Here is a 14,690-nt window from a genome sequence, read left to right on the forward strand (position 1 = left end):
TAGGGTAGTGCCGTGCTGTAGGGTAGTGCCGTGTTGTAGGGTGTGCCGTGACGTAGGGTAGTGCCGTGTTGTAGGGTAGTGCCGTGTTGTAGGGTAGTGCCGTGTTGTAGGGTAGTGCCGTGTTGTAGGGTAGTGCCGTGACGTAGGGTAGTGCCGTGCTGTAGGGTAGTGCCGTGCTGTAGGGTAGTGCCGTGACGTAGGGTAGTGCCGTGTTGTAGGGTAGTGCCGTGTTGTAGGGTAGTGCCGTGTTGTAGGGTAGTGCCGTGTTGTAGGGTAGTGCCGTGTTGTAGGGTAGTGCCGTGACGTAGGGTAGTGCCGTGCTGTAGGGTAGTGCCGTGCTGTAGGGTAGTGCCGTGACGTAGGGTAGTGCCGTGTTGTAGGGTAGTGCCGTGTTGTAGGGTAGTGCCGTGTTGTAGGGTAGTGCCGTGTTGTAGGGTAGTGCCGTGTTGTAGGGTAGTGCCGTGACGTAGGGTAGTGCCGTGCTGTAGGGTAGTGCCGTGCTGTAGGGTAGTGCCGTGCTGTAGGGTAGTGCCGTGCCGTAGGGTAGTGCCGTGTTGTAGGGTAGTGCCGTGCTGTAGGGTAGTGCCGTGTTGTAGGGTAGTGCCGTGTTGTAGGGTAGTGCCGTGTTGTAGGGTAGTGCCGTGTTGTAGGGTAGTGCCGTGTTGTAGGGTAGTGCCGTGTTGTAGGGTAGTGCCGTGTTGTAGGGTAGTGCCGTGTTGTAGGGTAGTGCCGTGTTGTAGGGTAGTGCCGTGTTGTAGGGTAGTGCCGTGTTGTAGGGTAGTGCCGTGTTGTAGGGTAGTGCCGTGTTGTAGGGTAGTGCCGTGCTGTAGGGTAGTGCCGTGCTGTAGGGTAGTGCCGTGCCGTAGGGTAGTGCCGTGTTGTAGGGTAGTGCCGTGTTGTAGGGTAGTGCCGTGCTGTAGGGTAGTGCCGTGCCGTAGGGTAGTGCCGTGTTGTAGGGTAGTGCCGTGTTGTAGGGTAGTGCCGTGTTGTAGGGTAGTGCCGTGCTGTAGGGTAGTGCCGTGCCGTAGGGTAGTGCCGTGTTGTAGGGTAGTGCCGTGTTGTAGGGTAGTGCCGTGCTGTAGGGTAGTGCCGTGCCGTAGGGTAGTGCCGTGTTGTAGGGTAGTGCCGTGCTGTAGGGTAGTGCCGTGCCGTAGGGTAGTGCCGTGTTGTAGGGTAGTGCCGTGCTGTAGGGTAGTGCCGTGCCGTAGGGTAGTGCCGTGTTGTAGGGTAGTGCCGTGTTGTAGGGTAGTGCCGTGCTGTAGGGTAGTGCCGTGCCGTAGGGTAGTGCCGTGTTGTAGGGTAGTGCCGTGCTGTAGGGTAGTGCCGTGCCGTAGGGTAGTGCCGTGTTGTAGGGTAGTGCCGTGCTGTAGGGTAGTGCCGTGTTGTAGGGTAGTGCCGTGCTGTAGGGTAGTGCCGTGTTGTAGGGTAGTGCCGTGACGTAGGGTAGTGCCGTGTTGTAGGGTAGTGCCGTGCTGTAGGGTAGTGCCGTGTTGTAGGGTAGTGCCGTGCTGTAGGGTAGTGCCGTGTTGTAGGGTAGTGCCGTGCCGTAGGGTAGTGCCGTGCTGTAGGGTAGTGCCGTGCTGTAGGGTAGTGCCGTGTTGTAGGGTAGTGCCGTGCTGTAGGGTAGTGCCGTGTTGTAGGGTAGTGCCGTGTTGTAGGGTAGTGCCGTGTTGTAGGGTAGTGCCGTGCTGTAGGGTAGTGCCGTGTTGTAGGGTAGTGCCGTGCTGTAGGGTAGTGCCGTGTTGTAGGGTAGTGCCGTGCTGTAGGGTAGTGCCGTGCTGTAGGGTAGTGCCGTGACGTAGGGTAGTGCCGTGTTGTAGGGTAGTGCCGTGTTGTAGGGTAGTGCCGTGTTGTAGGGTAGTGCCGTGTTGTAGGGTAGTGCCGTGTTGTAGGGTAGTGCCGTGTTGTAGGGTAGTGCCGTGCTGTAGGGTAGTGCCGTGCCGTAGGGTAGTGCCGTGTTGTAGGGTAGTGCCGTGCTGTAGGGTAGTGCCGTGCCGTAGGGTAGTGCCGTGTTGTAGGGTAGTGCCGTGCTGTAGGGTAGTGCCGTGCCGTAGGGTAGTGCCGTGTTGTAGGGTAGTGCCGTGTTGTAGGGTAGTGCCGTGCTGTAGGGTAGTGCCGTGCCGTAGGGTAGTGCCGTGTTGTAGGGTAGTGCCGTGCTGTAGGGTAGTGCCGTGCCGTAGGGTAGTGCCGTGTTGTAGGGTAGTGCCGTGCTGTAGGGTAGTGCCGTGTTGTAGGGTAGTGCCGTGCTGTAGGGTAGTGCCGTGTTGTAGGGTAGTGCCGTGACGTAGGGTAGTGCCGTGTTGTAGGGTAGTGCCGTGCTGTAGGGTAGTGCCGTGTTGTAGGGTAGTGCCGTGCTGTAGGGTAGTGCCGTGTTGTAGGGTAGTGCCGTGCCGTAGGGTAGTGCCGTGCTGTAGGGTAGTGCCGTGCTGTAGGGTAGTGCCGTGTTGTAGGGTAGTGCCGTGCTGTAGGGTAGTGCCGTGTTGTAGGGTAGTGCCGTGTTGTAGGGTAGTGCCGTGTTGTAGGGTAGTGCCGTGCTGTAGGGTAGTGCCGTGTTGTAGGGTAGTGCCGTGCTGTAGGGTAGTGCCGTGTTGTAGGGTAGTGCCGTGCTGTAGGGTAGTGCCGTGCTGTAGGGTAGTGCCGTGACGTAGGGTAGTGCCGTGTTGTAGGGTAGTGCCGTGCTGTAGGGTAGTGCCGTGCTGTAGGGTAGTGCCGTGTTGTAGGGTAGTGCCGTGCTGTAGGGTAGTGCCGTGTTGTAGGGTAGTGCCGTGCTGTAGGGTAGGGTAGTGCCGTGCTGTAGGGTAGTGCTGTGCTGTAGGGTAGTGCCGTGCTGTAGGGTAGTGCCGTGCTGTAGGGTAGTGCCGTGCTGTAGGGTAGTGCCGTGCCGTAGGGTAGTGCCGTGTTGTAGGGTAGTGCCGTGTTGTAGGGTAGTGCCGTGTCGTAGTGCTGTGTCGTAGGGCCTGGTTGTAGGGCTGTGTTGCGTGGCGCTTCGGCGCCAGTTTTGGCCTCGTGAACTCACGGTATCCGCTCTCTGTGTTGCAGATCCCAACTCCTCGCGGAGCCCAACGGCTCCTCGCCGCGCCACCTTCGGCTCGCCGGCCACCTCGGTCCCCACCGGCGCCGGCGGCGGCTCCACGCTGCCCCCCCGCGTGGAGCGCGGCGCCGACCCCCACGCGGCCCGGCTCCATGCGCGCGAGCGCGTGAGAGACAGGGAGAGGGAGGCCGAGGCGAGAGAGCGACAGTGGGAGGAGAGACAGCAGGAGAGAGAATGGCAGCAGGAGAGAGAACGGGAGAGGGAACGGGAGAAGGAGCGGGAACGGGAGCGGGAACGGGAGCGGGAACGGGAGCGGGAGCGGGAGAGTGTGCGGCAGGAGAGAGAGTTGATGGAGAGGGAGCAGGAGAGGCTGAGGATCGCTCGGGGCAAGGAGCAAGACGGCGTTGTAGCCAGCAAGTCGAGCGTGCAGGATGAGGTCGACCACCAGTCGGTGAAGTATGTTGGAAAGCAGCAGCAGCTCCGGCCCCCCAGGGAGAAGACCGCGGACGCGCTGGACGCTGCCGCACAACGCGTGGAGCCGAGCAACGGTGGCGGCGGTCATCCACGGAGGACGGAGGCCGGGCCAGAGACGGAGTCGCCGCCGGGCCCGGGGTCGGCGGAGCGAGGCGACGCGAGGCCTCGCGTGGACAGCGCGAGCTCGGGCTGGACCGACGATGGCACGGGCCGCAGGACCCTGGCGCCGGGGCCCTGGAAGGTGCCGGCCTCCGACAAGTACCCGGCTCCGCTGAAATCGTCACGTGGGAAAGCGAGCAGGAAGTGAGGCGCCAGGTCGATCGGCGCCGCTCGGCAGCGGTGGTGCTCAGAGACAGCGACAGCCGCCCGCCCGTGCATTGACACGGAGGACCCAAGGGCGTGTGGCCACTGATCAGAATTTAACTTTTTTTGTACAAGTCTGGGGAATGTCACCGTGCGTTGTGTCGCCATGGCCTCTGTTGAAGTGATGTGATTACTGTGGCTACAAGGGCTAAGCAGTGTGAGTGAAGCGGTTCATTGTGGGTACAGCACTGCTGATGACTGCCACGGGGACTGCACCATCCCTGCTCTCCCTCAAGAGTTTGACTCCATCTCCCCACCCGGACCCCTGAAGACGCCGCCGGTTCCCCTCTGCGTCCACCCTCTCTGTCGCAAGACTTCGCAGGCTCAGGGAGACCGCAAGAGTCCCAAACGAGGCTCCGCTGTCGTCTCGGTCACGTGGCCCACTCGGCACGCGTCCCGTCATCTGCAGTGATGGGGGGAGCGGTCGTTTCTGGTTTTCACAGATACTGCGTGAGAAGGCAAAGTCACACAATTATCACAACCTCAACAATCTTTACTCGAACGCTCGAATCATTCCACAGGGTCCCACGGCCTTTCGTGGGGGAGGTGAAATGCGCTCCGCGTCCGTGAGCGCCTTCCCCTTCACAGCGCCCGGCCGTCTCGCCGCTCGTCATCGCCACGAATTCTTCATCAGCGTCCGGCGGCGGGTGTCGAGGTGTCGTGCTCCCTGCGTGACGCCCGCGGCCAAGTTAGGCAAGGGATGGTCTCCCTGCGCCATGCGTGGTGAGGTTGGCACAGCAGAGCGCCGATCTCCGTCGCCGTCCTCACAACCGTGGCGCACCGGCCGGACCGAGACGAGGATTGTCGCTTCCATCTGGGATTTCGGAAGGGGGGGGGGGGGCTTCCCAGAAAATGTCGAATTTTTCTTAAAATAAAAAATAATAGTAAGCAGAAGCAGCTCCTCTGAGATGCAGTTCTACTTTACATTAATAATACACATAAGCAGATGGGAAATATAAACCTGTCACTAAGAAATTTTAGCAAATATGCACGTGACATTTTCTATGCTTTGTGGAAACTAACTCAATACAGAGTTGATTTAGAACTCAAGGGATTCACACTAATAACGCAGTAAGCAATGGGAAGTGATGTAAGTTGATTTACAGATGTGAATCTCTGTACGGCAGTTGCAGCCCAGGATGCGTGTGGATTGGCTCGCTATCATTGTGATTGGCTGATTCAGAGAAGGCAGGAAGAGACTCTCACCCCCTCCTTGGGCAATGTCACCTGGTACAGTGGAGCTGTTTGCCTCGCTCCACGCAGGAGGCGGTGAGAGCCATCGGACTCCCGAAGGATGGCACCATCGTGGACCAGAGGAAGTCTGCGTAGCTCCGTGTGCGACGCACGTCACTGTGGTTGTGACGGATCGGCCGATCCTATGCTCAAGTGCATGTACATGTCCATGTCCGTGCGTGTGTATGCGTGTGCCCATCGGGCAAGCCCATGTGCACATTTCTGACATTTTATCAGAAAGTGCTGCTTCCTTTAAAGAACTGGCCTGGCCCGTTCGTTTCTATTCTGTATGGAGATGGTTTTTATGAAATAATGCACGCACTGAGACGGTGGTTATAAACAATAGTAGCATTTGCACTGAGTGCGCGTGAGACGCTTGACGAGACTGAGGCCTCGGTTTAACGAGCGACGCAGGTGGGGGGCACGGCAGTCAACGCTCCCGGCGTCACGTGTGGACGCGCGGGTCCCCTGGGGAGGTCACCAATGGGACTCGTGTCCACTACGCCAACCGTGGTCACACGGGGTCCGCGTGTGCAAGCAACAACAGCAGCAGCTGTTTACGACGATCAGCTCCACGCTACCTCAATCGCCTGTTCACTGGCACAGGTGCTCGCACTCGGAGTGGGCTTGCTTTGGCCAGCACGCCCGTTCAAACGGCGTCCATTCACTTACGGCGTCAGCGTGATTTTATCCGATCAATTGCACAGAGCTCAAACGTGTTCCTGTGTGGACTCGTCGTACAATGTCCCACTGCACCTTGCATTTGAGCGTTTGGCCTTGAGAGGGTCATTGTTACGGCATAAACAATGATCGGTCAAATAGCATGGTTTCCCGCACTTCTGATTAGCACAGTTGGCTATGTATGGTGCGAAAGAAGTTCATACCAGTTGACTGGTTTATAATTTATTTGGGACTCTGCTACCCTTCCACCAAACTGTTCAGAGAACATCCGCTCCCACTCACACTGGGGATTTAAAAGTTTGAATTGACATCTCCTTAATTCTGATTAAAGAAGCGGGGCGAGGTTTTCTCCAGCCACTGAGAATTGTCATCAACTGGAAAAACTATTCAAGAACACGGCGTCAGCTGCAGATGCCGGACTTTCAATCCCACTTAACGGGACACCCAGTCGCTCACCGAACGTTTAAGTAATTTAAAAAGGGATTTATTAAATAGCTCAAGTAACATGAATTCCTTTAGCCGAGCAGTTCTCTGTATAAACAGAACCCTTTGCGCAGTTTTGACAGAAGTGATCCTCATCAGCAAGGTGTCACCTGTGAACTTGTGAAGAGCCCTAACACTCGGCCATTTCGCGAGGCTCCTGCAGCCTATCGAAATCCGTTGCTGCTGCATGTTTCAAGTTAATTTTGTTGAACCAGTTGAGAATCCAAGAGACCAGTTTGAGTCTCAATTGAAAGTAACCCGGGGCATTAGTCTCCCAGTACGGCCACGATTGCTGCATGCGATCCAAATTGAGTAATTTGCGGTGTCTTTTTTTCACCCTGACGCCAGCACACAATGGCCTACTCTTTGCGAATGACAGGGGATCTTTGACGTCGACCGATAAGCAGAATGCGCGTATTATTACAGTTTCCACCAGCAGTAATAACCAGGGCGGCCACTGGATGCAAAACGGAACCTGTGCAAAAAGCGGCACATGCGCCACCCCTTGACCACCTGTACAACTAATTTGTTTGGCAAAAGATGACGAGGCAACGTCTTCTGAATAACTTACCGAGTTATGGAATGGAAAGAAAATTATTAACAATTCAGGCCCAAGCCTTGCTGATGAGAAGCAATGATGTCCAAACATGATCAGTGATGCCGGGTTTTGGGAATTCTTTGTATTATTTCCAAAGTGTAAAAGTATATCATCTGGATCCTAGGTTAAGCCACTGCACTTGGCCCCTGTTTAGGTGGCGAGGTTTTGTCCGGCGAGTTCCTCAAGTGCTGTGTGAGCCGTGTGAGACGATCCGGGGTCGGTGTGAGCTGCCCCTGGCAGAGTGTTGGCCGTAGACTCGTGCACGGTTCCGCGTAGCGTCCGCTGCAGTTTGCTCTCCTCTCGGAATCGGCTCTGGGGATTGCACATTCCGAGCAGTTGTCGTGGTCCTCTAAATGCACCACTCTCGCTTTGATGGGAGCGCCAGGCCTCTCGTTTCGTGGAACCGCAGCTCGCTCCCACGTGGTGTCTCTTGTGGGGCGAGGGCGGCGAGCTAGGGAGGGCGGAGGCGACGAAAGAGCGCCTTCTCAAAGTTCTCTGGAGGTTTGACAATTGGCGACTTGGTGCACAGCGTAGTCGTGGCCAAAGGTGGCACTGTGAAGGATGTGAATGCACCGCTCTTGTGGGGTGATGACGACAATCAACGTGTAAAAGCTTTATCTCATAAACTCGAGCCATGCCCCCCCCCCCCTTTTTTTCTTCCAGCAAAGCCTTCTGGTCGCGCAATTCCCCGTTCTCTCGCGCCGTGGCCTCCGTTCCACGCGACCGCATCTTCTCCGCACAGTGCGAGGCTCCGATCTCAGATGCGGTTGCGACGCATTGTTTTTTTCCCAGCGCGGTTTTATGTCTGCAAGCGTGCGCGCTTGTGTGTGTGCGCGCAAACACACCCACGAGTGTGGTTTGGCTCCAAAATGCAGAGACGGCAGCACTTGGACATGCTCTTGAGACAACGAGCATAGTTTTGTTATGGAGTCTCTCCCGTTGCTTAACGCGCATTCAGTATGCGGCGAGTACTAAAATTGCACTTTACAAGGTGACGTGCTGCCTTGGAAATGTCTGGTATGGGAGTGCGATTCCAGCCGAGGCAAACTACAGAGCCGAGCAGCTCAGCACCGTGCCACGTTCACGCGTCGGGCCACGCCGATTTAACAAGTCGCGCTTTGAGATCACGAACATTCCTGGGCGCACCTCCCCACCCCCCACAGGCATCATGACCATGCGTGGACCCTGCATGCGCCACCTCGGTGGATTCACTTGCTGCGTTGACCATATTGATTCTAAAGCAACGGAACCCTTGAGTGTCGCTTCTGCTGCTGTTGCTGCTGCCAGGGCCACGAGGATGGGGTCAACCGAAGGGCATCGCTTATTCCTTGCCACTCGTCCACCCGACCCTGTCCCTCGCACCAACATTCCGATCGTTTCTCCCACGCTGAATGGGAAAAGCAGCGGCCACTGGGTTGCTAGGTATGGTCGTCACCTGTCAGGATTTGACCTGGACATTCTGGCAAATGGAAACGCAGTCTGGAAAAGGTGGTAACCCAAGTGCTAGGCCTGGCTGACACATGTATTAAGCGGAAAGCTCCCTTAATGGACACGGATTTAGACAACGAAGGGAATTCCTCATTTGAGTTTTTTTTCATATTCTGCATAAACACCGTGGGAATGGTTCTCTTGACCACACTGGGGTATGGCGAGCGGGTGGTGATGCTGAAGCCCTGAGCACAGCTCACGCAAGGGGGAAGCACACTGAGTGACGTGCAGCTGTAGCCCAACACCACCACTGTCGCACATCCACACCTAGGTAGGGTCCTTCCTCGTGTCCCTTGTATATTATTCCTACCATGGTACTCGTTGTTTATACTCTCCGTATACTGCATATGCATGTAACGAAGGTACGGCGTGAACGACAATTTGGAACTTGAGATTTTTACATGTCCACGAGTTGGCGTTAACGTGATTGCGCGCTGTATCGAGCGGGGCGGCGCCGTGCGGCCCCGGGGGTCACCACCCACAGCACCGTGGCACGCGCCCCGTCGGGAAACGGCCAAGGGGACATTTTCCCTCCTTGTGGGGGCCACCGTACCCTGCTGGTCCTCTGGGCTGCATGGGCACCGGCGCTGTGGATTTGTGGTGCCCCAGGCATAGGGTGGGGGGGCCCCTGTGCTGTGGGGAGGCACACGAGGAAGTTGTTCTGCTTGCCCTTGAATGCGCATTGTGGATTTTGGTAAGAATCGTATGTGCAAACACTTTATATGAATGGTTAATGCTCGTGTGCGCTGCTGCCCAGGGTGGTGCATCCGGTGTCCTATCGTGCAGGATGGCAGCGTTAGGATCTGGCGAAGTTTATTCCATAACGGTACAAGGTGTGGGACGCTAACTGTTGAATTCTTATATTGATTACGTATATATTACAAAAGGACTGGATTCCTTGAAAAATCTCATTATATTCATAGGTGAATAGACCAAATATGTTATGTTTATTTGTTTAATGAAGAGTGTTTTTAATGTTTTGTATGGCAGCTGGTAAGTTTATATTTGAAACAATGGAAATTCTGATGATTTTGAGTAAATATATAAACAAAGAATATTTTATGCTAAAAAGTTATACCCAAAATGCAACTTAGTGGTGTTACCGGGGCTGTGATCCATGCAAACGCTACAACCACTGATTTCTTATTCCAAGCCATCGTTTTCCAACTTAAATTTGCTAACCCATCTTGAGCAGGCAGGCGGTGAGCCACTGCGTTTAGAGGTCACCGAGTGCGGGTCTGGTCGGGGGAGTGTGTGGGACCGGCTCTACCTGCACTTGTATTCACTTGCATTCACTCGCCGCGTCTGCAGCCTTCTGGCTCCTACTCGCCTGCCTCGCCGCGCAAACCGGCAGCAGCAGCAGAAGGTGCCTTTGGCAATCAGCACAGGTGTGCCACGGTCCGCGCAGCTGTGTTTACACGAGGGCGCCAGGCCACAACGGACATGCTCTCAACCAAACCAATTCTAACTGGGGTTTGTTTAGGTTTAGAAAGCCCTGTCAAAGTCCATCCCCTTACGCCACCACTGCCCATACCCACGTGGTTTTATGTTTATACGACCACAATCTCGAATTCGGACATGCCACTTGTAGTAATCTTCCGTTGAATCTTGTTTTTTTTTTTAAAGCAAAAGTCCTACAAAATGTCCACCCGACAGAGAACCTCCCTGATGTAAGGAAGCCCTGGTAATTTCTCTGCCTGACCGTCGACCTTCCCTCCCTGTCTTCCCTGGAAACGCTAAGTCCTCCCGTCACACCAGAAGCTGCTTTAGGGCTGCCAAGCGTTTGTCTCCAGTCCACGTTGAGAACTGAAGCTGCAATTCCATTGCACGTTCTGATCAAGTCGGTGTTCCGAAGCGCCCTCGTGTAGGCACAGCTTTTAGTCTCATGGAACTGTACGATCGCACTGCTTTATGCAAATGTTTTCTCCCGGTACTCTGGTGTGCTCGCGACACAAACATGTAAAAAGAAAATTCGCTCGCGTCTCAATTGGTACACGGATAAAGAATTGCCTAGCCCTGCGAGGCTTCCCAGGGTCATCCGCAACTTGTATTTAACTTGTATTTAACTTGCATCCTGTATTCACACTAATCACTCTGGACATGCGTGGGGGAGGGGGGGCATTGCAGGTTATGGACACACATTTCTTTAAAGCGACCAAAATTACGTGTACAGTTTAAATGGTTTTCTCTTCAATTGTTACATTTTCCGTTTACAAGACCCACCTGCAGACTGCACTGGTAGAGTGTCATCTTTTGCAAACTCCTTACAGGTCACAGCCTTGCACCCTAATATATTTTTACTGTTATTTACCGAGTGTATTCTGTATACATGGACCCAAGCTTACGGAGTGATGAATTATTTGAAATGCGCAATCTCGTCTGCTCTGGTTTAGTTTTGTGTATACGGATTAAACTTCACTCTCGGACAGCGCGCTATTTCCCCACTCGTTTATTAATTTCGCGGCTTTACAGCGCGGAAGTGACAGGCCCAGCGCTGCCCGTGCTGTGCTGAGGCCGGCGGGTCAGCTCAACGCAGGTCCGCCGATTTGTAAATCAGATGCTGCAAACGGAAGCATCCTGGAGAACTTGACGATGCACAAAAGCGCCATTGTCCATAAAATACCAAGGATGGTTAAGTGTGGAGAGGTGCAAGAAAATTACGAAGAGTGGATTTCACCCTCGCTGATGAAGCCACGACGTAAAATCAAATGTGGGATAGAAGTTTTGTTTTTTGCAGGACACCGCTTAAATATTGATTTGAATCTCAAGTCAACATTGTGAGTGCACTGAGAACAGCGGACTGAACCTGGTCGTAATCAAAGCAATGAATTAATGAGGCAAAAGACAGCAGGCTGTTGCACTTTTGTAAATCCGAACTTGACAATGAAAATAAGACCAATGTGCACAAAGGCTGCTTTTAACGAGGCCAGACTACCCGCTGACATCAATCAAAAACATCATGAACAAAATGGAACAGAAATGTAAAACTAAGATATATGTACGATTGGAATAACATTCAGGGACAAAAAGAGGAACACGCGATTCGGGGAACATTCACAGGTCCGTCTCCCCGACAGACCTGGTCTTCACCTGAGGACGGCTGCTTGCGTTGTGGCCGAAACGTCATGAGAATTATTTTATGTTTTATTTTATTATTTCCCTTCTACGTGACTTTACCGAAAGAACCAAGAAGATTCACAGGTTATTGGAGACATCCTCCAAACCCGTTGACAAAAGTGGATTTGGGCAGGACGCATCGCGAGAAGGTACAATTTCCAGTGGTCAAAAATTACGGAGTGGCAATGGAGGAATGGAGTGCATCTGAGGGGGAGGTCCATGGCGATAGAGCAGTAAAACCAGTTCTTGTGCAGGTGTCAGGTTATTAGATGGCAGGATCACGAGAGATGGCAGCTTTGAGGCCTTCATCAGCGAATTACCATGACTGGTGATGGGGAAGCACTCTTAACTGAAACTCATTACTGAGAATGAGCGTTTTAATATCGCGTCATTCATCCAAGCTGCATATCACAACACCAGCGTAATCCGCAAACATGGAGGTGCATATAGATTAAGATGTTTTGGCCAGTCAATGATAATGTTTGAGAGTAAACTCGAGCACTGCACGAGGGGGTAACACTCCATCCGATACAGATGAGATATATTTGTTCACATTTTGCTGTACCGCATATTCCTTGATGCCTACAGGAAGAGAGTTTCGCAAAATGTCGTGCAATCCACCAACCCTCGCTGCCTCCATAGTGTTGGATTACAGGCCATGTGCGTTGCCACTGCCATCACCTGGTTAGTTGGCAATCATAATTCAAACAATTAACAAAAACGGTGATTTATCTTTAGAAGACCTGAACACACGAGGAATTCATGAAAAAGTACACGTGGGTTGCAGGTCTTTCCCCTACCACAAAATATAAAAGATCCCCCATATCGCCTTCACTAATGGGGAAGCGTTATCGAGCAGACTAGTGCACATGCGTGGACACCTGCACCAGGTACTCATTTATGGCTGAGTCGACCTAGAGATTAAAAACCGGTTCAGATATTTGTCACTGATGTTGGCTATGAGTGGGAATCGAACCCGGTTCTCCAGGTCCTTAACGCAGTGCGCTAACCGCTACACTACTGCTCCACGCACGATCGCATTCACATACACGCTGCTCCCCCATCCTGGCGACGCTCAGTAGAGCTTGAGGTGTCCCGTGACGCGGTCGACAGCGCCGGCGGGGCCGGGTCCGACCCCCAGCACCGTGCACGTCCCTGGCGCTACCTGCGTGCGCCCGGCGTCGCGCACCAGCGACACGGGGAGGCCCAGGGCGCGCGCGTGCGCCAGCAGCTCGGCCAGACCGACCTCGTCCGGCACGCGCGTCACCACCTTGGCCTGACCGCCCAGCTCCCAATGGCGCAGGGCGTCAGCGTGGCGCGCGCCCGCCTGGCGGAACGCCGAGACGGCCGCGTGCGCGCACTGCGCCGCCACCTTGCCCTTGCCCATCTTGAGGTCGGAGCGCACGACCAGCACAAGCTTCCACTCCCCGCCCTCGCTCATCACCTCCGCCGAGTCGCCTGCTCCCTGGGCTCCCTCCGCAGAAGGGTGCCCGCTGCTGCCCCCCGTAGCCGAACCCGGACGGGCGCCGCGGCCTCGCAATAGCAGGCAGAGGCAGAATCCGCACCCGAGGCCGGTGAGGAGAGAGAGCGTCACGGGGGATGTCAGCACGTCCATCCTGTGCAACAGCAGCACGCACTGGGGTCGTCACTATTTCCACAGACCGAGCCGAGCTGCTGGCTCCGTTGTTGTTGGAGGGCGACTACCTCCAACTGCGAGGGGCTGGTAACCCCTCCACCTTCAATAAATTACCACTAAACCACGACTAAAACACAAGTATATATACATTTCTATTGAAGGCTTTCGTGACTGCAGGGATTCATCTTCTTGGTTCTTTCGGTAAAGTCACGTAGAAGGGAAATAATAAAATAATAAAACATAATAAAATAATTCTCACGACGTTTCGGCCACAACGCAAGCAGCCGTCCTCAGGTGAAGAACAGGTCTGTCGGGAAGACAGCGTCTGAATGGGCACCACCATGCTTGGCACCACCAGGCTTGGCAGCGTGTATATATACACAATACACGCAATATATACACACACACACGCAATTGTTACACATCCCATGAGCCACGCGGCTCTTCCTCCTGTGAGCGCATCACTTCAGCAGCATTGGTTCAGAACAAGCAGACGCAGGGAGGCACCACCACCACAGTGGCCATGCACTCGCTCCGTCACTCCAGACCAGAGGTCGCAAACGGGTTTTGATTCCTTACCCGTACCCGGCCGCACCAGGGTCGCAAACGGGTACCCGTACCTGTACCCGGCCGGGTACGGGTACCCGTTCCCTACCTGTACCCTACCCGAAATGAGTGACAAACGGTTACTCAACAGTGACTCACGGCCTACCCGTACCCGGCCGCACCAGGGTGGGTACGGGTAGCCGGGTATCGGGTAGGGTACGGGTATCGGGTACCCGGTTGCGACCTCTGCTCCAGACGCAGTCACGGGGCCCATCAAACCGCCTCGACGCTACAAGTTGAGCTGTCGCTCGCCAGCCACGCCGGCCACGCGAACACAACACGTGCCGCACCGACACCGGCATTCAGCGTCTCGTCAGCAGCGGCAGAGCCAAGCCTGCTTGAAACAATAGCCAGATGCGTGTGTAACATTATACAACGGCGCAGCAACAGCAACACGGGAACGCAGTGAAACTCACTGTACAGCGCTCCCTCTCACTGTACCCGCCCTGGTGACGTCATCAGCCAAGCCCTTCTCTGAGTTCGCGGCCGTGACGTCACGCGCGGTAATGACGTCATCCCAAAGTGTGCTGTGTGACGTCACGTCACGCACGGTAATGACGTTACGTCACGCAACGGTAACGATGTCATCCCAAACTGTGCTGTGTGACGTCACGTCTCGCAAGGGGCTGCACGCGCTGAGCTCTGATTGGACGCGAGGGCAGGCAGGGGGGGGGGGGCTCGTCACCTTGACGACGCAGCGGGTGCGGACACAGCACGTGCCTCGGCTCGTTTGTAGGGACCTGCACACGCGTGTACACAGCACTATGGGGCCGTCCATAAATGACGTCACGCACCTGGGGGGGTCAGACATTTGTGACGATGTGTGACGAGAGGGGGGGGGGGTTCGAGAAATGTGACGTCACATCAAAATGCGCAACTTTAAATAAATATAGACAACACGTTCTACTTAATTAAATAGACTTTTTAATAAATGTTTTCTCCTACAACATCAGAGTGCAGCGCCACATTAAATACGCACT

At 54.6% G+C, this 14,690-nt stretch overlaps 2 protein-coding genes across 2 annotated transcripts in view; one reads left to right on the forward strand and one right to left on the reverse strand.

The window, feature by feature from the left end:
- The window catches only part of LOC133356398 (membrane-associated guanylate kinase, WW and PDZ domain-containing protein 1-like), a 76,726-nt gene extending 65,951 nt beyond the window's left edge, over positions 1 to 10,775 (forward strand). Inside the window, 1 exon segment of the mRNA XM_061573905.1 lies at positions 3,040 to 10,775. Within this exon segment, the coding sequence (XP_061429889.1) occupies positions 3,040 to 3,812 (773 nt within the window). The 3' untranslated portion in view covers positions 3,813 to 10,775.
- A 426-nt stretch (positions 10,776 to 11,201) lies between these two features.
- PTRH2 (peptidyl-tRNA hydrolase 2) lies at positions 11,202 to 14,187 on the reverse strand. The gene is made up of 2 exons (XM_061573913.1): positions 14,127 to 14,187; positions 11,202 to 13,084 (listed from the first exon to the last, which is right to left on the reverse strand). The coding sequence occupies exon 2, from the start codon at positions 13,081 to 13,083 to the stop codon at positions 12,544 to 12,546; it is 540 nt and encodes a 179-aa protein (XP_061429897.1). The 5' UTR covers position 13,084; positions 14,127 to 14,187; the 3' UTR covers positions 11,202 to 12,543.
- Positions 14,188 to 14,690: the final 503 nt, after the last annotated feature.

This window comes from Lethenteron reissneri, chromosome 54 (genome assembly GCF_015708825.2).
Source record: "Lethenteron reissneri isolate LAM-NWPU_2019-01 chromosome 54, ASM1570882v1, whole genome shotgun sequence".
Classification (NCBI taxonomy): domain Eukaryota; kingdom Metazoa; phylum Chordata; class Hyperoartia; order Petromyzontiformes; family Petromyzontidae; genus Lethenteron; species Lethenteron reissneri.

Coding starts and splice junctions, on each gene's coding strand:
- PTRH2 (XM_061573913.1), bottom strand. CDS start 13,083: ATGGACGTGCTGACATCCCCCGTGACGCTCTCTCTCCTCACCGGCCTC.